General features: G+C 38.5%; 1 protein-coding gene across 2 annotated transcripts in view; it reads left to right on the top strand.

Moving 5' to 3' along the window:
- Window positions 1-22,353, top strand: part of MED13 (mediator complex subunit 13) — a 55,685-nt gene that overhangs the window by 30,755 nt on the left and 2,577 nt on the right. For both annotated transcript variants that reach the window (XM_040532139.1, XM_040532140.1), the window contains 22 exons: window positions 475-637; window positions 924-1,034; window positions 2,926-3,600; window positions 7,598-7,814; window positions 8,789-8,873; window positions 9,202-9,323; window positions 10,431-10,521; window positions 10,663-10,877; window positions 11,312-11,508; window positions 12,658-13,574; window positions 14,982-15,149; window positions 16,199-16,422; window positions 16,945-17,134; window positions 17,355-17,820; window positions 18,504-18,723; window positions 19,360-19,551; window positions 19,700-19,923; window positions 20,345-20,487; window positions 20,704-20,862; window positions 20,962-21,147; window positions 21,334-21,482; window positions 21,708-21,881. In XM_040532139.1, coding sequence (XP_040388073.1) covers window positions 475-637; window positions 924-1,034; window positions 2,926-3,600; window positions 7,598-7,814; window positions 8,789-8,873; window positions 9,202-9,323; window positions 10,431-10,521; window positions 10,663-10,877; window positions 11,312-11,508; window positions 12,658-13,574; window positions 14,982-15,149; window positions 16,199-16,422; window positions 16,945-17,134; window positions 17,355-17,820; window positions 18,504-18,723; window positions 19,360-19,551; window positions 19,700-19,923; window positions 20,345-20,487; window positions 20,704-20,862; window positions 20,962-21,147; window positions 21,334-21,482; window positions 21,708-21,881 — 5,288 coding nt within the window. The remainder of the gene's footprint in view (window positions 1-474; window positions 638-923; window positions 1,035-2,925; window positions 3,601-7,597; window positions 7,815-8,788; window positions 8,874-9,201; window positions 9,324-10,430; window positions 10,522-10,662; window positions 10,878-11,311; window positions 11,509-12,657; window positions 13,575-14,981; window positions 15,150-16,198; window positions 16,423-16,944; window positions 17,135-17,354; window positions 17,821-18,503; window positions 18,724-19,359; window positions 19,552-19,699; window positions 19,924-20,344; window positions 20,488-20,703; window positions 20,863-20,961; window positions 21,148-21,333; window positions 21,483-21,707; window positions 21,882-22,353) is intronic.

Raw genomic sequence — 22,353 nt, forward strand, 5'->3', positions numbered from 1 at the left:
CTTTTTGTGCAGAAAAGGGGTATGCAAGTGGTTGTTTTCGTTTTTTCATGTTTTTCTTCAAATGAATGTAGCAGAAGACCTGGGGGGCTGGGAGGGAAATAAGACACACAGGACAGGGATGACAAAACCACAACAAAAAACGTAAAACCAAAACTAACTAGCAAACAAACAAAACCGTTAAATTTGCTAACAGGTAGCTTTGCTCAAGTTTTCCTGATGTATGAGCAATATTGTTTTCTCTTTCAGGCCTGTAGTTCCTGGACAAATAAAGAATAGCCAGCCCAGTTATAACAAATATTTTTTTTTCCTTCCCCTCTATTTGAGGGAGCTGTGCTATAATAATCTGCTACTATATGTAAATCTTCTGTTTTTATTGCCTGACATTGAGTTAAGAAAGTACTTTTTTCCTGGGATGTTCAACCAGTGCTGGTTACCTCATTGCCTAAAACTATTTCCTCTGGTGCTGCTTTTCAGTTGATGCTCAGTCTGCCCAGAAATGGGTGAAGTTTTCCTCAGTTTCTGATGGATTTATCTCTGACAGTACTAGTCATCATGGTGGCAAAATACCTAGAAAACTAGCTAATCAAGTGGTGGACAGAGTTTGGCAAGAATGCAATATGAACAGAGCACAGAACAAGTATGTATTCACTTTAGGAAACTAAAAGAAATACCATACTTTGTGTGTTGTAGAATGTAATTCTGGTAAAGATGATATGACTGCTAGTAGAAAGTGTTTTAGTTACAACATGTTTTAAAGAAGTTAATTTGGATCCTAACTAGTAGGTTGTTTATTTCTCAGTTTAATATGTTAGCAAAAATTTATTTGATTTCTTTGCTGAATCCTATGTCACAAAACTGCTCTTGAGACTTGACAGAAGATAAATGTGTTGATCCCAAATAACTCTCCCAATACTGAATCATAGGCGGAAATATTCTGCTACATCAAACGGCTTGTGTGATGAAGAGACAGCTGACAAGGTAGCATCCTGGGATTTTGTTGAAGCCACGCAGAGGACAAATTGCAATTGTTCAAGGTATGGTAATTGTCAGACCCGTAGTCCAGCAGTGTACATTGAGATTCAAGTGCTCAGGAGAGGGTTCATGATGACTTCTTTGTGACTAATTAAGCAACAGCTGCTGATAAGAAAGTGGTTAAAAACAAACATACTTGTATCTCATCCTACATGCCATTTTAGGCCTTGAAACTCTGCCCAATAAGGTAACGTGGAATTTTCATTCATGTGAATTGTCTGAGTGGACCTACTGGCAGTTCAGTGACAATTTCTGAGTCTTGGTCTGGAATTCCGTGGGCCCGTTTAAGGGTAGAAACTACCTCTTGGGCAGCTTTCTTGGGCTGTGATGGAAAGGGAAAGCCTATTTATTAAGAACCTATTCTAGAGGGCTGTGGTGTTAGTCTTAAAAGAAAAAAGCTGTTAGTGAACAACAAGATCGTTGTTGCATGGGTGAATGTTGTCTTGGGGAACACGAAGGGAAAAATATTAATTTACTTCTGGGAAATATGGCATTCCATGGGCAGATGTAGTAGTTTGTCCTTATAAACAAGCTTGTTTAAAATTGTTTAACATAAATGGAAACATTAAGTAATGTTTCATTTTTGTACATTTTTAGAACATTTAGGTGACTGAAGCGTTGCAAAGGTGCAAACACTTCTGATTTAAATTGTTACACAGATTACCTTGCAATTTGGATATTAGAATATTCAAAAAATTAATGTCTGGAGAGTATAGCATGTCGAAAGAACTACATTTTTCTCCTTCACTGAAATGTTTAAGTTCTCTAGAAATACTAATGGCATGAGAAGAGCTGGTAGAAGGTGGGGGATTGAATTTCTCCTAAAGGAGAATTTAGGTTTGATAGTGCTAGCTAAGAGAAAACTGTCAATTAACTGTATGAGGTATGTATTAGAAATATGCAGTTCCCTGAAGAGAAATTGCAAAGACTTTAAACAAACAAACAAAGCCCTTATTGTTCTCTATGCTTTGAATTCTAAGCAGTGAGAAGTGTGTGTGTATGTTTATGAGAGTATTAAGTAAAAATAGATTTTGATACCTCTTACCTTTTATTCTTGCATAATCCTGGTTTTAATGCAAGCTGTGTACTTCGTGACTTTCCTAATAGAACAGCAGAGAATACCTGGGTGCTAAGGATGTACATGTAGTTCAGTAGCTTAATCCGAAGAGTTTCATTTCAGGCTTTGATATTTCATGTCTCTAGTTCTGTTAGATGATCTAGAAAGCTGGCATCTTCAGCTCAAAGCTGAAATGTTTAAGTTCAAGTGCATTTATTGAGTGGGGGAGTGGACACGCACCCCACCAAAACCTAACTGTATTAATGCAGTCGAGACACTGAGTCTTTCTTGCTAAATTTGCAGCCAAATAGCCACAAAAGGTATTTTATAACTATAGAATATTTTATGGCTTTTGTAGGACTAACAGCTTGACTTCTAAATTCTTGATGTTAATTTTCCACTCTTTAACACAGACTTGCACAATGCTATTGGTTGGTATTGATCCTGGAATCCAAGAAGTCATTTGCTAATTCTTATGTTGTTCTACTGATTCAGCAGTGTTGGTAGAAGTTAAAAGCCATATAAGCAAGCTGTTGCTATCTATTTTTGATAACTGAAGACAATATTTTATAAATGCCTTTGAGGATTATGTGCATTCTGGGCTCATAGGACAGCGCTTTCCATTTTTTTAAACAGTATTCTGAAATATTACAATGTTATTCCTGTTTTTAAATTAAGTTATGGTCAGAAAGAGGCAGCTCCACTTCAGAATGGTATCGGACTTCTATAATCACCTGTTTAATGCCTTAGAAGCTGATTCTTACCTAATGAAAATGCTGTGATAGACATATTTGAAAGATTAATGTGAAGTATTTTCCCCTATGTTAATTCTGCAGGCACAAAAATCTCAAACCAAGAAATTCAGGTCAGCAGGGGCAGGCACCACCTGTGGGCCAGCAACAGCAAGCAGCTCCAAAGCACAAGACAAATGAGAAGCAAGACAAAGGGGATAAGCCACAAAAACGCCCTTTGACTCCTTTTCATCATCGTGTATCTATCAGTGATGATGTTGCCATGGAGGCAGATTCAGCAAGTCAGAGGCTTGTGATGACTGCACCAGACAGTCAAGTGAGATTTTCAAATATCCGAACTAATGATGTAGCAAAGACTCCTCAGATGCATAATGCTGAAATGGCAAATTCACCTCAACCACCACCACTTAGTCCTCACCCGTGTGATGTAGTTGATGAAGGGGTAACTAAAGCTCCTTCTCCTCAACATTTCTACCAGATGCCAACGCCAGATCCCTTGGTTCCCACAAAAACAATGGAAGACAGACTTGATGGCTTATCTCAGCCTTTTCCAGCTCAATTTCCAGAAGTTATAGAGCCTACAATGTATGTTGGTACTGCAGTGAATTTGGAGGAAGATGAAGCAGATACTACTTGGAAGTATTATAAAGTTCCAAAGAAAAAGGACGTGGAATTCTTACCACCTCAGCTTCCAAGTGATAAATTGAGAGATGATGCAGTAATACCTACTGAACAGGAAAACATAACATCAGTTACAGAGTAAGTAATACTCAGTGCTGCAGTAACAATGTGAGAAAGTGAGGAAACTGAAAGGCCAAAGGCCTTTCTCCTTGGAAAGGCAGTTTCTCCTTAGAAACAGTCTTTTCACTAAAGCTTAATGTTGCTCTCATCAGCGCAAGCAGTGTTGCTGAGTGTGAGCCTAACTTTATCTGTGCTGTGCATACATAAGAAGACAATACTTGTAATATGCAAGCGTGAAGCACAGTCAAATATGTAGTAAGACTTTCCAGCTTTTCCTCATTAACACTCTGCATTAGCAGATGGTAATGAATATTATTTTTCTACTCTAAAATTACTCTGTAGCCGAATTGTGCCTATTTGGGACTTATGGTCCCAAACAACGATGACAACAAAAACCAAATATATTTCTCATATTAATACTTATTTTTTTTAAGACTTACCCCATTAAAGTGGTGCTTTATTTACCCTTTTAAAGATGAAGTTCCTTCTACCTCAGTTCTGCTCTTGTCTTTATTCAGAAGAGCTCTTAAATTTTGAAAGCTGTTTATTTAAATGACTGATGAGAACAGTGAAGGAACTAATCTCTTTTCCTAGAAGACATCAAAGTTAATGTGGGCCACAGCTATTTTCTATTATCAGGGATTTCTCTTGGGAATATGTAGCATATAAACTGGCATTCTTGCACGTGGTGCATTCTCTCTGTGGTCTGGGTTTGCTGTTCAACAGCCTTAAGGACTTGAGGTTATCGTTCGAAGAAAACAAGTGACTAGTGTGTCTACTCTAACTGGTCTTGGACCTCAGATCGGATGGGAAACCCTCATTCATTAAATGAAGCTTCTCTAAATTGAGAGTCACACTAGTTCCTCGTTAGAACCAAAGCCTTTAAGCTACAGGAAATGTATTTGAGATCCTGGAATTCTTTGTACTTAAGCTGATATGATTGCCATGAAATGAAGTATGTGTAAATTAACTTAATTTTATTGTTGTTATTGAATAAATAGAATTTATTTCTGAGAGCTAGTGTTATCTAGCACCAGGTTTTAAAATGCTCTACTCTGCTACTGTTTCAATCAGGATAAAAATTGATCACTTTATTGTCTAAGTTTTGATAAACTGTGAAGCTTAGAGGCAAAAGAGGAAAATAGCACTAGTGGTTTTGGTGTTAAAACTTGCATTGATTGAATCAAAGCAGGGGTAGCTGTTTGAGTTCTGTTTTACTGCAGAATGAATCAATATGGCTTTTCTCTCCCAGTAAAGGCAAAAAAAACAACTGCCACTGACAAAAATTAAAAACAAAAACCTACACAAAAACAAAACCAAAAAAACAACAACAGTGAAAAACAAACAAACCCAAACCACTTGGCCCTCTGGGTTGTCTCCTTCGCAGTTGTACTGCTTAAGAAATTCTTCCTGGCATCCATCTTTTACCTTCCTTCCTTGTGAGGACATCTAGCTTGAAGCAGGAAAGCTGCAGGAGAAGGATGGTAATGGGAAGCAACAGGTGCTGCTGACAGGGCTGTTAATAGCAGGGTAAACTTAACACGATTGGCACTTTGATGCAGAGGTGACAAACTTTGTGTTACGGATGTGATCCGTGGACAAAAAATGCATTGTGAATGCACCAAGAGTTGCATCTGTCAACCCAGTTGCTGTCAATTATTTTTGATTCAGATTTTTTTATATTCAGGTGAAAGGAGACTCTCAGTGTGACCAGTGTCACATTATAGAGTTGTGTCCCGTCCCTCCCCGTGGATGTAGTGTGCTTAATTTGTGGTAGAAGAGTTGAAGCAGCTACTCACAGGACTGAAACTTTGTGTGGATTTTGTTCCACTGTTGCCAGTGGAAAGCCACTGGTAGCAGTTGCGTTGAATTTGCTGCCTAGGAAAGCTGTGAGCAGAAATGAATATACCATAGCTGTTGGTCTGTTCTCGTACACGTGTTCTTAGCCTTATCTGTCATGTTAATGCTGTTGAAGAGTTTGCATTAGCTAATGAATCTCAGCTTTTTCAAGATGTGCATTTATACGATTGTAGCATTTTTTTCCCCTTGAATTGATTTCAGCCAGCCGAAGATAAGCTCTACTTCAGGTTTCTCCTTTTTCTATTCAAGAAATGATTGTTCCTTGTATGGGCTACAGTTTGATTTAACAATTTACTGTGTGTGTGTGTGTATGTGGATGTATGTTACACATTCTTCCACCAGAGCATCTTGCTATTAATTTCTCTTCTTCTTTGCTGGTCAAAAAATAATAGAAACTGCTGCTTGCTTTTGCTATGTGTTTTTCCTGGTGTTTAATTCCTTGTTCCTAGAAAGTTGTTTTCCATCTCTTCCCTCCACCCCCAATATTAATTTTTATGGGATTTGGAAAAGAGGAAGCCTTCAACTCTATCAAGTGCTGCTCCATGTATAGATGCCACTAGTTCTTGACACAAAGCCACACTCGTTGCAGTGTTGTCTGGGCTGGAGATGGTGGCATTAATAGCTAATAAAAGATGTTATTGAGGGTGTTACCATGACCAGTGTAGATGGATTTAACACTTGTTGGCTGTGAGATGTTTCTTTGGAAAGCTTATTTCTAGGAAGGCTTGACAAAGTGAACCTGCCTCTGTCCTTTTGCATACAACTTGTGTTGGTAGGGATGTACGAGGCAGCAAGGAGATCTCTTAAGGAATCACTGTGCACTGATGCAGAATTCCAAGGCTGAAGTCTTTGAATTGTTCTGTATCACGTTGTTCTTGCTTTCTGGTCTCTCAGAGGAGAAATGTAAGCCTTATTTTAAACTCTAGGTAGTGTCTGGATCTAGGCTGTCAAAACCAAGCCCTGCTAATCATGAGGCACATCAGTTTGTTATGGGACAGTATTTCTTCTTGGAGAGTGGCTTGAGAAGGGAAAGAATAAATGTGTTGGAACCTGTGTGTAGACTTCAAGTATCTCTCCAATCTTCGTCCTTACAAAATGCCTTTTTTTAATGTGTCAACTCCTCTGTGAATGCTTCTCACTGGTTGTTCTGCTCCTGCTTGGGAGGAGGAGGGTCTTGAGTAAGAAGAAATTGTGCAGCCTCAGCAGTCTGATGCTGCTGAAAGGGTTGTCTTGTTCCAAGCAATACCTTCCTCATGTGGTACCTCTCAGATGCTGTAATATACAAAATCATTTGGCAGAAGATAGAGGGGCATGTGTATAGCTAATGTTCACAACTTAACTTCCTGTTTACCAATATTTCTTTTTTGTTGGTGCAATATTACATGTGTGAAACCAGTAAATGTTACAAAAACATAATTTATGTACTCTCAACTCCATTTTTGACTCCAAATGGGATGAAAAGAAAAATGCTGACAATGACAAATGTATGTTTATTCCCATTAGTAAATTAGATATCGGTGTGTTGTGACCTTCATCTGGTATTTATAGAAGTGATTTAAATGACTGCTAAATGTGGTGGCATTTGTGTAGTTATGGGCTTCTTGCATAGCCAGACTTAGTGTGCAACAGCGTATTGGTCTGTGTTGTGTTAGACACAGCCAGGTATTAGAAGGGTTGGCATGCTGCCTTTCTATGCTGAATTAAATGCTCAGGAATTAAATTCTTAAAATACGGAAAATTCAGATTTAATCACTTCTTTCTGATCATTTGTTCGAACGTGGATGGGGAGCGGCAGTAAGTAATTTTTTAACCTGGTGAGTTTCTTTTAGTGGCTATAGACTGCTTAATAGATTTGTACTTTATAATAAGTGACAGCTACGGCCTGAGATGAATTACTAATCTTTATCTGGGTTGACAATGCTTGAGGAGAGATAGTCAGAATGAGTCACAGTGCTGTATCTGACGTGTGTAAGGAGGCTGTATTATGTGACTAATGATTTCATTTCTTTCCCAAAAAGTTTTCTGAGGCTGGGGTGGAAGGGAAGAAAAGGGAAAGGAAAAGTGAAATTGCTTTTGGGAAGGGTTGTGGGATAGCAGAACTATTTCCATGTAAGTGATAAATAATATTTTGTGATTTTTTTTTTCTTCTGTACAGATTAATGGTGCAATGTAGGAAGCCTTTAAAGGTTTCAGATGAACTGGTGCAACAGTATCAGAGTAAAAACCAATACCTAGCAGCAGTAGTGTCAGAAGCTGACCAGGAACCTGAAATTGATCCTTATGCCTTTGTTGATGGCGATGTGGAATTCTTATTTCCCGATAGTAAAAAAGATAGGCAGAACATCGAGAGGGAAGCTGGGAAGAAACACAAGGTGAGTAAAGAAGTGAGGATATAAATCAGTGATGAGATTGAAACAAATGGTATTAGTCACTAAATATAACACAAATCCTTCTCTGTATTTAGAAGTACATCTAAAAAATTGTTCAAGCAGAAATAATAAATGAAGTATGCAGCATTCATGCAGTAACTACACACCTAGGTTATTTTTATTTTTTGGCGCACTGGTGGTGCTGTTACACTAGTGCTTATGGCTTGTTCTGAGAGAACGCTGCTGGATCAGAACAAAAATTCATCTGGCTCAGGAGCCTCCCTTTAGAAAGGGGTGATAGCAGATACTTGTGGAAGACTGAAAAAACAAGGCAAATGCTTTGTTCATGTGTGGAAAGGTTGAGGGAAGAGGAGGTGAACTCTGACTAGTTGTTGCCTGGACAGTGAATTGCACTTTTTCCTTGTCCTTTAACCAGTACCAACTACGTGAGGCTGTGTTTAAAACAGAAGTACCAAGCTCCTCACTCCCTGTCCACTTCCCCTCTCACCCACCCTCCAAAAAGGAAGAAAATATAACTCAATTGAGAGCTTGTATATGAAATAAATTGGCTTATTAGGAGTACTTCTGTATGTATGCACTCCTGTACTGAGAGTTTCGTTAATAATTACCAGTGTAGTTAACGTATAGCATTCGATAATAAATGTTTTTTTCAATAAAGTGTTAGAGCAAGAATCCATAGCTTGGTTTCTAAATTTAAAGTGTTTATCCCTAACACACAAGCCTAAGATGTATGTTATCTGTGCTCTTCCTCTGTGTGTTGGTGGCATGTTGTCTGTGTTCCAAGCTTCCTTCTCCATGAGCAGATACCACTAACCAGACTCCCAGGCTACACCCTGCTGAGCTTAGAAGGCTAATAAGAACGTGATCCTTCCAATGCATACAAGAATTTCCATAGGGAAATAGTGTCCTTCCCCCAGATTGATTTAAGTGAACTTTTCTACCTTTTTTGTTAATAGGCTGAGGATGGTGCATCCAGTGTTACAGTTTTATCTCATGAAGGAGAGGACGCTATGTCTCTGTTTAGTCCTTCTGTCAAGCAAGGTAAAAATACTTTTTTTTAATTGTGGTGTATTAATGACCATTTGAACAGTTGATGGACTCTAACAGGTTACTATGTTTTTACTTTGTGTATTACCCTATATCTTCAGAATTCAGGATTGTCTTGGAAACGTGTTTTATTTGTTGAACTTTGAAAATAAAAGGTGGCTATAAAATCCAAATGTAATAAAATCGAAGGGACCTCACTTACGTGTAAGACACTTGAAAGGAACTGAGAACGTGTATATTTTCAGCTGTGGAAATAGTCCTTTAAATGTGGCTTTTTAAAATACACATCTCCAGTGTTTCTGTAATCTGTTTTTCTTTATAGATGCCCAACGTATTGCTGCTCATGCTCGCACTGCATCAACTAGCCTGTTCCATGAAACAGACTTGGTGGTCTCCTATACTGACCTTGACAATCTCTTCAATTCTGATGAGGATGAACTAACCGTAAGTGATGTTCATGGCAACTGCTAGACAAAAAACTGCAAGTAATATGTATGTGTTCTTGTGTTTTGTGGGTCGTTTTGGTGGTTTTAGGGGAGCTTGCAACACTTGGAAGCAAGTATCATGACTCCTCTAGAGCAGACATGCTGTTCTGCTTGGCTCATGCAATCATTTTTGATACAAAAAAGCTTTTGATCTTGCATATCGTTGTAATTCAGACAGTATATGCTTGAATATATCTCTAGCCAAAATTAATAAATTGGCTAGTCAATGAAGGTAATACTGAAAACAAAAACATGAGAGGCATTTAAACACGTGGACGGACCTTCTGCCAACTAAGCTGTTTCGTTGCAGTAGTTATTATCTTGGAATGGTTTCTTTTGCAGTCTCTAGTGGCTCTGAATTCATTATCTTTCCTGTTTCTGTCTCAGTGTTGTTGGTAATCAGTTGTCTTTTCTGAATTGGACTTTGTTCCATGCATAAACCTAAATCTCCTTACTCAGACAAAATACCCATCAACTTTAATGGGAGCGGTAGCTGTGTAAAGGCGTGAAGGATCTTAATGACCATCAAAGGTCGTCATTATATAGAGCATAAAGCAAGCTTATTTGCTCTTAAACATGGAGACTCTTACGTTCTAAAGACTACGGCACTGTCTAAACATTGTAAAATATCTCCTAATTTAAACAGTTTTTCTTCCCTTTACCTCTTGTTCCAGGAATTGCGTTTCTCTCTTTCTATTCCCGTTCATGTGGTAACATCAGTAATGTTAGCGTGGCTTTGGGAGTGTGTATTTTTTGAGATTGCGGGCAGCCCTGCTTAGCTTTTTTTAATGTCTGCTAACAGACTGAGAACTACTTTATAATTGGTCTTTCATTTCAATAGTGTCGTGATTTGATGGGAGAGAATTCTGAGTTACAAATATTAAGGGAAGACAAGGGTAACCCCAATCACTAGTACCAAACTTATGATTTATTATAGTTTTTCTAAATATTATATGAAGTCTCAGCTTTCTATGTCCACTGTACATGAAATTTCCTGTTATCAGGGAAAATGAATGTGTGTTCATGTCTGAAATGATTTTAATACAGTACTTCTTTTCTTTCTTAGCCTGGATCTAAAAGAACAGTGAATGGTGCTGATGACAAATCCAACTGCAAAGAGGCAAAAGCAGGAAATTTAGACCCGCTGTCATGCATAAGTAAGCTTTATTTTCTTCTTTAAATAGAGTACTAGCTTTAAACATTTAAACATGCTTCCTTTACCCTACTGAAATCTTAGGACAAAGAAAACAATTCAAAATGTTGTCATACTCTAAAGCCTACTTCTAATCTGACATTAGGCACTGCAGATCTCCATAAAATGTATCCAACTCCACCTTCATTGGAACAGCATATTATGGGATTTTCACCAATGAACATGAATAATAAGGAGTATGGCAGCATGGACACTACACTTGGAGGAACAGTACTTGAAGGGAATAGCTCTAGTGTGGGGGCTCAGTTCAGAATTGAAGTAGATGAGGGTTTCTGCAGCCCCAAACCTGCTGAAATAAAGGTAGGTAGTGCTGATAGTCCTGATATGTTTCTATTGATTATTCTTCAATCTATTAGTTAATCCTGAATAGGGTCGGTGGGAGACTAAGTACAATTTGTAACTTGTCCCCTGTATTATCCTGAGGGAGGCAACATATGTCTAGTAAGTAATATGTGATATTTTACAACATAAACTTAAAGAAAGAGTAATATATAATTAGCCACTGGTAAATTAATGATAAAGTTTTGATAATTCACGGTTTGTATTGGCATATCATTTGATGGGTGCGAATGATGTATGTGTAAATCTTAACTTCCACTTTTACAGCTTTATCTGGATTAAATATTAAAGAGCTACTGTTTGAACTTTTATTCAGTTCCATTTTTTAAGAAGCCTTTTCATTGCTGAAATCTTATTAATTTGCATGCTGATGCTTTACCATGTATAACTTCTAGGATTATTCTTATGTTTATAAACCTGAGAACTGCCAAGCCTTAGTGGGATGTTCCATGTTTGCACCACTGAAGACACTTCCCAGCCAGTGTCTCCCTCCCATCAAGCTGCCAGAAGAATGCATTTATCGCCAGAGTTGGACTGTGGGAAAGTTGGATTTACTTCCTCCAGGACCTGCCATGCCATTCATCAAAGATGGGTATGACTTATGCCACAAATGTTTGAGCTTTTTACAGTTTTCAGTTATTTATACAATAAAGTACTCCTTAGTTTTATTTTTTATATACTCCTTAGTTTTATTTTTTTATAAACTCGTAATGAGAAAAATTTATAAAGACATTGTTTAGACAACTGACAGGAGTCTTTCAAACAATCTTTGATTAAACCTTACTACAAGAGAGTGTCTCCTGAAATAGCTTCTTAACTGTGCATACGCTTTATTTGTTGTCTCATTTAAAGGTTTCTTGGGGAAGCTTAATGGTGCAAGTCCAGTTTTAATAAGTAGTGAAGACGGTAACAATCAAGATAAATGTAAACCTGGGACTTTTTTTTTTTGCTGTGGTGGTATAGGTACTGTAAGGGCTTAGTAGGTGGTGCTTCTGTTTCTTAAATTATTTTCTTAAATAGTAATAATCTAATCTGTACTGGGATTAGAAAAAAAATTTTCCTTTATTGGAAGCTATGCCTAGAATGATATTGCCTTGTAACAGTAGTATTGCAGGAAGCATTTCTTTAATCTGTGTTTGGTAGTGACGGTTTTGCTGGCAGTACTTGAAGAAAATATTTATTCTTCCTTCTCCTCTGCATTAGTAGCTTCTATAGACAGATTAGGCAACAAGGAGGCTGTGTATTTATTGATAATGTTGCATTGTTTTTGATTTTGTTGTAAATACTGATGTTGCTTCTATTAGGGTCATTCATAAGCAATGTGTTCCCAGGTCTCATCAGCCTTACTGATCTTTGGATATATTCAGCTGCATAGGAAAAAAAATGTTAAATATTTCCAGGTGATACTTCACGTATCTGGCTGAATCTGCTATTGGTAGAATCTATACATCCATGGAATTTGTAACTTACACTGTTCACGTTTTTTTCCTGGAAACTTTGTGGAAAGGAAGAAGGGAATGACTCTTTAACAGCACTGTCAATGGGAATCCTGCAAAGTCATTTAGAGCAAATGCTTTTGAAGTTCCTTAGGGAATGAAAATCTTTCTGTAGATTATGAAAGACTAGTTCAAAAAAGCAAATTTTAATTAGGAAGGCCCTTATTTAGCAATTTGAGCTTTACGTGATGTATTGGTTTTGAAGTTTATTTAAATAATTTCCTTCTTCTTATGGCTCCTATCAGTGATGGAAGCACTATGGATCAAGAGTACGGCCCTGCATACACACCACAAACTCATACTCCGTTTGGGATGCCACCAAGTAGCGCACCACCCAGCAACAGTGGAGCTGGAATTCTCCCTTCTCCTTCCACCCCTCGTTTCCCAACTCCTAGAACACCAAGGACTCCTCGGACACCTCGTGGAGCTGGTGGACCGGCAAGTGCACAGGGTTCAGTCAAGTACGAGAACTCTGATTTATACTCACCAGCTTCCACACCGTCAACATGTAGACCGCTTAATTCTGTTGAACCTGCAACTGTGCCTTCCATTCCAGAGGCACACAGTCTTTATGTGAATCTCATCCTTTCGGAGTCTGTAATGAATCTCTTCAAAGACTGTAACTTTGACAGCTGCTGCATATGTGTTTGCAATATGAACATCAAAGGTGCTGATGTTGGAGTTTACATTCCCGATCCAACGCAAGAGGCCCAGTATAGGTGTACCTGTGGTTTCAGTGCTGTTATGAATAGAAAATTTGGCAACAGTTCTGGACTGTTTCTTGAAGATGAATTGGATATTTTAGGACGTAATACAGAGTGTGGCAAGGAAGCAGAAAAACGCTTTGAAGCTCTCAGAGCTACTTCTGTTGAACATGGCAGTGGAGGACTGAAAGAACCTGAGAAACTGCCTGATGAGTTAATACTGTTGCTGCAAGATCAATGCACCAACTTGTTCTCACCATTTGGAGCAGCAGATCAAGATCCTATCCCCAAAGTCAGTGCAGTTAGCAACCTGGTACGTGTAGAAGAAAGGGATTGTTGCAATGACTGCTACTTAGCCTTGGAACATGGACGCCAGTTCATGGACAATATGTCAGGAGGAAAAGTTGATGAAGCACTTGTGAAAACGACTTGCTTGCACCACTGGTCAAAAAGAAATGGTAAATATTGAAAACGGCTTATTTGCTGCTCTTCTACATCTGGATTTTTATTTTTCTAAAATGTTTTTCCTTTCCAAATACTGGATGCTTAAAACTGTTTTTCACCAGCTCGCATAACCTTCTACTTTAACAGTGTTAAAAATAACAATTCTTTTTACCTTCTATGGTGGTACCGTACAGCAAGCAGAGTGTAGACCTTGAACACCATCGACTGTGTAATTCTAACAGGTTGGAAGTGTAATGTAAGACCACAGTAACTGTTCACGATGCTTTTCCTAGACTTATTCTTTTAAAGCAGCTTTTGGTGACTGCATCCACAGAGGTTCTATGGAATGAGTGCATGTAGAAAGCGTAGGTGGTTCAAATGGTGACTGTACTGTGAAAGGCTACTGTGGTAGAATTCAACAAGATGTATGATTCAATTGGCTTCTGCCCCCTTCTTTAAGAGGGGGCGGTAGTTTAATGGGGTGTGTGGTAAATGTGCTTGATTGTGGCCTTCGCTGTGTGTTGGATCTGCCAGAGATTCTTGGAGTTTTCTTTCTAGGCCTTGACTAATGATTTACTGTCTTACGGTACACTCCTGCCTGCGTATACTTGCATACCTACCTCTTCTCCCAGTAGCAGTCTTTTCAAGTAGCAACTATAGGTGGGTAAACAGTAAAACATGGAACTTTGATAAGTTAACTGCAGTTAGTAGTCATTGGTGAGGCTGAAGAAGATGAACAAAGCTAGGCTTCTGTGTATTGATGGAGCTGTAAGTTTAAAAACCCAGGCTCTGGATAAATCAATGTTTTCAGGTACACAGGAGAAGACTGGGTATTACTGTGACCTTGATGCGTAGGATAAAAAGATACAAAAATACTTTTTAGAAGAAGGCAAAGAAACTATAGCCCTGACAAATTTTGTGTCAGTTTTTGATTCTTAAACACTGTGCATTAAATGGCATAGTGGTGGGAAGCTGATGAAATGGACTGCGAGTGTTTGAGGCTTCTCTTGACTTCTCTGAAGTGAGCACTGGGTGGCAGTCTGCCTAAACTTCCTTTATATGGAGGGGAGCACTCTGCAGTTTAAAACTTAAACAACTTGATTATTTTTTTGTGACTTAGACTAAGAAATAAAAATATTAAGATGTTAAGGCTTTCGCGGGAAGTAACTCTACAGATGAAAAATGTTTTTTTGTTGGTTTCTTTGTTTTTTAACTGGTTAGGAGGGGGAGGGGGAGAACTCTAAATCTGTGTGCTTAACTTTTTCTATCTCTGCCTTTGGATGGCCTGCATGAACGGCATGTACATTTTGAAAGAAGGTGACTTATTTAAAAACAAGGTAGTTTAGGATCAGGGTTGTTTGTGGAAGGCTTTATTTTATCCTATTGTTGTGGCAGGCCTTGACAACTTTTTATCCTTTCAGTTTTGGATGTGAGCATGCAGTGTTCCCAGGACATCCTGCGCATGCTCCTCTCGCTCCAGCCAGTTCTTCAGGATGCAATTCAGAAGAAGCGAACAGTCCGATCTTGGGGTGTGCAAGGCCCTCTCACGTGGCAACAGTTTCACAAAATGGCTGGCAGAGGCTCTTACGGTAAACTTCTGTGTAGACTCTTGTCTGTTAATCTCTACTTGATCTGGCCACCAAACCTCAGCATCTGGATGCTGTTCAGCCTATTCGCATTCTAAACAGCATTTGGACCTTTCTTTAAAATAACAAGAGCCATTAGACAGGGGAGAATTCTTTTCTTTACAGAAGCAGAATATTCTAAAAACATTGAATGAGTCAAAAGTATCTGTGTTTAAAATTGACAATTGCACTGTTTATATACACCTGATGCTTATCATAGTGAAGGAATGAAGTTTCAAAAATGGATTTTGTGTTTAAATATAGAGCAATTACTAAATATTAGCTTTGAAATGCTTGAAAAAGTGTGCTTTATTGATCAGTAGCTTCAAAATTATGTTGAAGATCTGAGATCATCCAGTGTGTTGCATGTATCATACATACTTGGAGTAGCCAACACGTCATGATGCATGTTTACACATAGAAGGTAAATTTTGTGCACTCAACTTAAGGTTTAAACTCTGACTTCATTAGCATATGTGAGATTGTTTCATTTGCCAACATATAAAAGAGTCACCTTTCACCAGCGGGTATTTGTAGCTATTCTAATATTTAGAACATCCTAATTATACGTTTAAGATGCATATAAATGCATGTTCTTGAGAGTTTTCCTTCTGTGGTCATTCATGTATCTGCTTAGACTATTTACATTTCTTCCCCCCTCTTTTTTGATCACTGATCCCTTAGATTCTGTGGGGAAGGCTTCCTGGACGGTGAAGATCTGTTCCTGATTGTATAGTGGTAAACATAATAAACAACTGCGTAACTTCCTCTTTAGGCCCTGAAAGATTTCAGATGAGAATACTTAGCTCATTTTTTTTCTCAGAGCATTGGATTGTGCATGCATGCTTTTCATTTGTATTTGTTAAAAGGAGAACTATACCATTTATAATCAGTGCTACTTCCTCTTAGATGCTGGGAATGCTAGTGTTTCTTCTTTTCATGTTTTCTAGAAGCAGGTTGTTATTTTTAAGCTTCCTGCTTAATATATTGGAAAATCTATCTTGCTTTTCCAGGAACTGATGAGTCCCCAGAACCACTGCCAATCCCAACATTTTTGTTGGGATACGATTATGATTTTCTGGTGCTGTCTCCATTTGCATTGCCGTACTGGGAGAGGCTGATGTTGGAACCTTATGGATCTCAGAGAGATGTTGCTTATGTTGTGGTGTGCCCTGAGAATGAGGCTCTGCTAAATGGAGCAAAAAGCTTCTTTAGGGATCTGACTGCAATATACGAGGTACATTATTTATGGCAGTTAGCAGTGAAATAGATTTTTGAAAAACTGTTTCTAATACGTACTCATAACTATTTATCAGGCTTGTCTCCAGTGATATAAGTGCTTGCGTGGAATGCTATATCAGCTGCTGGAAAGGATATTTTAGGAATGGGTACTTGGAAGATAAGGGTTGTTCACACTGCTTCATTGCTTCTAGTAGTACCTGTTTTGAGAGTCTGTCTGATAAAACGCCACTCAGTGGTAAAGCGGAGTATTACTACTTCAATTCTTTTAGCTTCTTAATGAATTAATTAAACGCATGTATTGCTTGGATTGTGATTAGGATTAGAGTGGATGATCTATCCATCTGTTTTTCTTGCATTTAGGAAAACCTGAAAATCACTATACCGTATTTCATACTTGCGTAGTTTTCTAGAATTAAAATGTTTCTTTGGAATGTCATGAGTCTCTCTCTTTCCATGCTCCTTTGATTGATGTTTTACTTTAACTCCTTACCTTGCGTCTTATATTTTGCCTTTGCAGTCATGCAGACTGGGTCAGCATAGGCCTATCTGTAAATTACTGCCTGATGGAATCATGCGAGTTGGACCTACTGCTTCAAAGAAACTTTCTGAGAAGTTGGTCACAGAATGGTTCTCACAGACAGCTAATGCCAACAATGAAGCATTTTCCAAACTGAAATTATACGCCCAAGTTTGCAGATATGAACTAGGTATGGATTACTTTTTTTCAGTGCTTCTTATTTTGTATACTTGCCACCTGTTCCATTCCAGTAGAAGAGAAACGTTTGTATTTATTCATTGAGTCTTACTGTTTGTTGCGGTTTTTCTGGTTTTAAGCTTGTGGAAAAAGTAAACCAGAAAAAACATATGTTTAGGTATGTGCTCATAATAAACAGTATCAAATGTACACTTTTTTTTTTCTGGTTTTAGGTCCTTATCTTGCTTCTCAGCCTTTGGACAATTCTTTACTTTCTCAAACAAATCTGATCCCTCCCCCAAGCCAACCAGCCTCTGCTCTGCCCCCAGCGACAGCTAATGCTGGAAATCCCAACACTCCATCGTCTGCTCCTGGAGCTCCCACCAGTAGTACTATGACAGCAACATCAACTAGTGCCATGTCTTCTGCAGCTACTACAGCTAATTCAACTTTGACGACCACTGCCACGTCATCCTCTTCTGCTAATATAGGCAGTGGGATACCAACAAACAAGCCTTCTTCATTTCCACCTTTTAGCAGTATGAACAATACCACTTCTGCTTCCCTGCCTGCTCAGGCTGCAACAGTCCAAAATGGGCAAACAGGAGGACAGCAGCAACAGCCGACACTTCAAGCAGCAGGGATGTCTGCGGATAGTACTTCAGCACCTGCACAGCCCCATCCAGAGGTTTCTGAAAGGTAATGGAACTGCATGGTCAGGCCCTCTTAGGTTAAAAAAGTAAACCAAAGCAAAACACAAACCCCTCAGCTCAACAAATGTGTACATACTAATGCACTCTAGTTCCCTCAATAACAAACAATTTATTTTCTAATCACCAAGTTGCTTTTTAGGGAGAATGCAAGCTCATTCATGGTAGAGTTTAACATTTTGACACACATCCTATCTGCAGTTCTAATTGTATCTCGGTGTTTGCTGTGGTATGAAAATAAACTTTTTTTCTTTTATCTCTCTAAAGAGAAAAAGTTCACCAAACTACCCGCCTCTATATTTTAAAGTGAGGTGGAAGAAGAAATAGGTATCTGGCATCATCTTGAAATTCTACTTTGTTATTGAAGTCATAGCTTCTCAGTAAGAAGTGCCTTTACTACTGATGTTGTAGGTGTTTTTGTTCCCCAGTTCAACCAATAGAACTATGTGCTGATGAGCATCTGTAATAAAGAAGGCTAAAGAAAATACAAGTGATATTGAGTTGTTGACAAGCTAACAAACAAAATTGAAATAAAAACACTATTTCTTACACCACAGTTAACTCAAAGGTCTTACAGATTAATGTTTGATTTGAGCATAGTTTTAATGTAAGTAAAAATAAATCGTTACAAAGCTCACCGTCTTGTAATGGGTTTCAAAATTTCATTTCTAGCACTATGGATCGAGATAAAGTTGGAGTCCCTACAGATGGAGATTCACACGCTATCACCTATCCACCTGCAATTGTAGTTTACATAGTTGATCCTTTTACGTATGAAAAAAAGGATGAGAACAGTAGCTCGTCTAGCTTGTGGACGCTTGGACTTCTGCGCTGCTTTTTAGAGATGGTTCAGGTTCTTCCTCCCAACATCAAGAATATAATTTCTGTGCAGGTGAGCCAACATGTATAGAAACATGCTGAACAAAGTACCTCCTTTGGTTTTAGCTGTATTTTGGAGGTGATAATGCCCTCAAGGTGAAAGTTTTGTTTGCTCTGTAAACATTGCTTAGAGTTCTGCAGCTGTTAAATTATTGGTTTTAGAGAAGTTTGGGTGTTACTAGTCAAAGCCAAATCCTGTGGTAGTTTCTGAACTCATCAGTCTTATCTCAGAGGAATGCACTGGCCCACTCAAGTAACGAGTGAAGTATGGGAAAACTGCTTTGTCCCATCACCAAAATCTGCTGCCAGCGTAACCCTGCTGGGCTTCAGACTGGGACTTCTTTGTGATAAGTATCCAACTGTAATGCTATCAGCAGCAAAACTAATAATCAGAGGGCATCTTTCTGGAGGGCTCACTAAGGTTATCTTCTAACCAAATTTTCTTCAGAAAACAAAATAAGGTCAATGAGCATAATTGCCTGAAGTCCCATATAGCTTTGGAAGAAGCTATAGCACAAGATATCAAAGAATCAGAGAGAACCAGAGAAATGATCGTAAACTGACATTCTGAAAGCAATATACCCAAATACTATCTCAAAAAAAGTAACGATGAAACACTAATTTTATTTCCCTGTGTATTTTGTTCTAGATTGTCCCATGTCAGTACCTTCTGCAGCCCGTGAAACATGAAGACCGGCAGATTTATACTCAACATTTAAAATCTTTGGCATTTTCAGCATTTACTCAGTGTCGGAGACCTCTTCCAACTTCCACCAATGTGAAAACATTAACTGGCTTTGGTCCAGGTTTAGCTATGGAAACTGCTCTTAAGAGCCCTGATGTGAGTATTCTCGAGACTGATGTGATTCTGTAAATATGCGAATCAGAGAAATGTGTTTGTTTTATCAGCAGTGTCTTTCACATTAAATAACCAGAGTTAAGAATAATCGCTTCTTGAAAGTTCATTTTCTGTTCTGTCTTCTTTATAGAGACCTGAGTGTATTCGACTCTACACCCCTCCTTTTATACTGGCTCCTGTAAAAGACAAGCAAACAGAACTAGGAGAAACTTTTGGAGAAGCTGGCCAGAAGTATAACGTACTTTTTGTAGGCTACTGTTTGTCTCATGATCAAAGATGGCTTCTTGCATCTTGTACAGATCTCTATGGAGAACAGCTAGAGACTTGCATAATTAATATTGATGTACCAAACAGGTAAGAACGAGTTCTTAATTTTTAGCATATATATCCTCTTTATTTCCCCCAAAGAATTATTTATTATAATGTAAGAATAACTCTGACTTAGGTAGACTCACCATATTGCAAAATTAAAACAAACAGATAATTTCAGTATTGTGTATATTGTTTAAATTTCTAGAATGCTGTTTAGTTTCCTGGGAGCTTTTGTATGTGTTTTCCTGCTACACCCCCTTTCCGGTTTCTTATGTCAGTGTTAGAATGTGATTGATTAAAAACAAACCAACCTCCTTTTTTGAATTTGCAGTACCGGTTAATGTGCTACAATATTAACATTGTTTCCTGCTAATGTTCAGGTTACTGCAAGCAAGTTCCAAAGGCAGCTAGAGAAACTTCTTGTCAATGGGTTCTAATTTTATCTTTTTTTCTTAAATTCTAGAGCTCGCAGGAAAAAGGGCTCTGCCCGCAGACTTGGTCTTCAGAAACTCTGGGAGTGGTGCTTAGGACTTGTACAGATGAGCTCTTTGCCTTGGAGAGTTGTAATAGGACGTTTAGGAAGAATAGGACATGGGGAATTGAAAGGTAACGTTAGCGTTTTAGAGTCTAAAATTCTATATGGAGCTTTAATTTTAAATAATATAGTGTTTGTCCCTGCTTCTAGAAGAAAACCTATATAACTTTAGAGTTCCTTTGTACACCTAACACGTGAACTTTGTACCACACAGTGTTTTATGTAAAATATGTATTCTGCGGTAAACACTGTTCTTCTAGACAGACTTATGTTCTTTTTATCATCAGATTGGAGTTGTTTGCTGAGTCGCCGAAATCTTCAGTCCCTCAGTAAGAGACTAAAAGACATGTGCAGAATGTGTGGCATCTCTGCCGCAGACTCTCCCAGCATTCTCAGTGCTTGTTTGGTGGCAATGGAACCACAGGGGTCCTTCATCATAATGCCAGGTATTTGAGAAACTATATTTTGGAGAGGGAACTCACAGTTAATTCTTGCAAAACTAAGGAAACACAAAACTAAGGAAATGCTTGACTTGTCTTCCAAAGATTCTGTATCGACTGGCTCTGTATTTGGACGCAGCACCACTTTAAATATGCAGACATCTCAGCTGAATACCCCACAGGACACGTCGTGCACTCATATACTTGTGTTTCCCACATCTGCTTCTGTGCAAGTAGCATCGTCAACTTATACCACTGAAAACTTGGATCTGGCCTTCAACACAAACAATGGTTAGTAGATTGGATTTATTCTTATTTTAAAAACAAACCAAAACTCTCATCACTCCCCCTATAATAAGACTGTTTATTCTACTGAACCGCAGGATTTATGTGGAAAATCACTTGATTTAAGAATGTGTTGTCATATCCCATAGGTAGGGAAATTGTAGAAATTGACTGTTCTTGTTCTTTTTCAAGATGGAGCAGATGGAATGGGGATCTTTGACCTGTTAGACACTGGAGATGATCTCGATCCTGATATTATAAATATACTTCCTGCATCCCCTACTGGATCCCCTGTACATTCTCCAGGGTCCCACTACCCCCATGGAGGTGATATGGGCAAGGTAAGAGTAAATAGTGTGTATATGGTTTCTGTTCATTTGTTTTCTTGCATCTGCTCATGTCCTCTGTAAAATGGAAGGTTCCTAGGAAATGTTTTGAATTAACTGGCTAGGGGATTGTCTGCAAAATTTGTGTAATGCCTCTGTTTCAAAATGCTTTGTGATTTGAAAGTGACAGATAACTTCTGTTTTGTGCTCTCTAATATTAAACTGTTGCTTGTTTTGTAGGGTCAAGGTACAGATCGATTGCTTTCAACGGAATCTCATGATGAAGTAACAAATATACTGCAACAGCCATTGGCCCTCGGTTATTTTGTGTCAACTGCCAAAGCAGGTCCATTGCCTGACTGGTTTTGGTCAGCATGTCCTCAAGCACAAAATCAGTGTCCCTTGTTTCTTAAGGTACGGAAAGCTCGTCAGGCTGTACAGCCATCTTTGTGGGCAGTCCGTCACACAAACTGTTGTGCAATGTGCAGGGATCTGAGTTGTGAGAACTATTATGCTTAAAGAGTTGGTGCATGGCTTCTGGAATATGTCTGGTTTTGTTTCAAGAGAGGTTGGGTTTCAAATTTTTGAGCTTTAGCTATTTATATTCACTTTTTCAAAAGGAAGAAAAATGATTAGTGGAAGCTAGCAAATAGTCTGAAGGATTCTGCTTTTCTGATGGTTTCTTCAGAGTAGTCTGACACCTTTTTCTTACTTGCTGGCTCTGCGCTACAGTATTTTGTAAGGATAGGTGTCCTGTTCTGTTTCTAGACAGACTTCGGGTTAATGTTTGACCCCTTTGGGTGACCGGCTGTGGAGGGAAGTAATGTAATAAAGTAATATCTCTTTACACTGGGGGAGGGGGGGGGAATCTGTTTAGCTTTTATGC

Source organism: Cygnus olor, chromosome 20 (assembly GCF_009769625.2).
Source record: "Cygnus olor isolate bCygOlo1 chromosome 20, bCygOlo1.pri.v2, whole genome shotgun sequence".
Lineage (NCBI taxonomy): Eukaryota > Metazoa > Chordata > Aves > Anseriformes > Anatidae > Cygnus > Cygnus olor.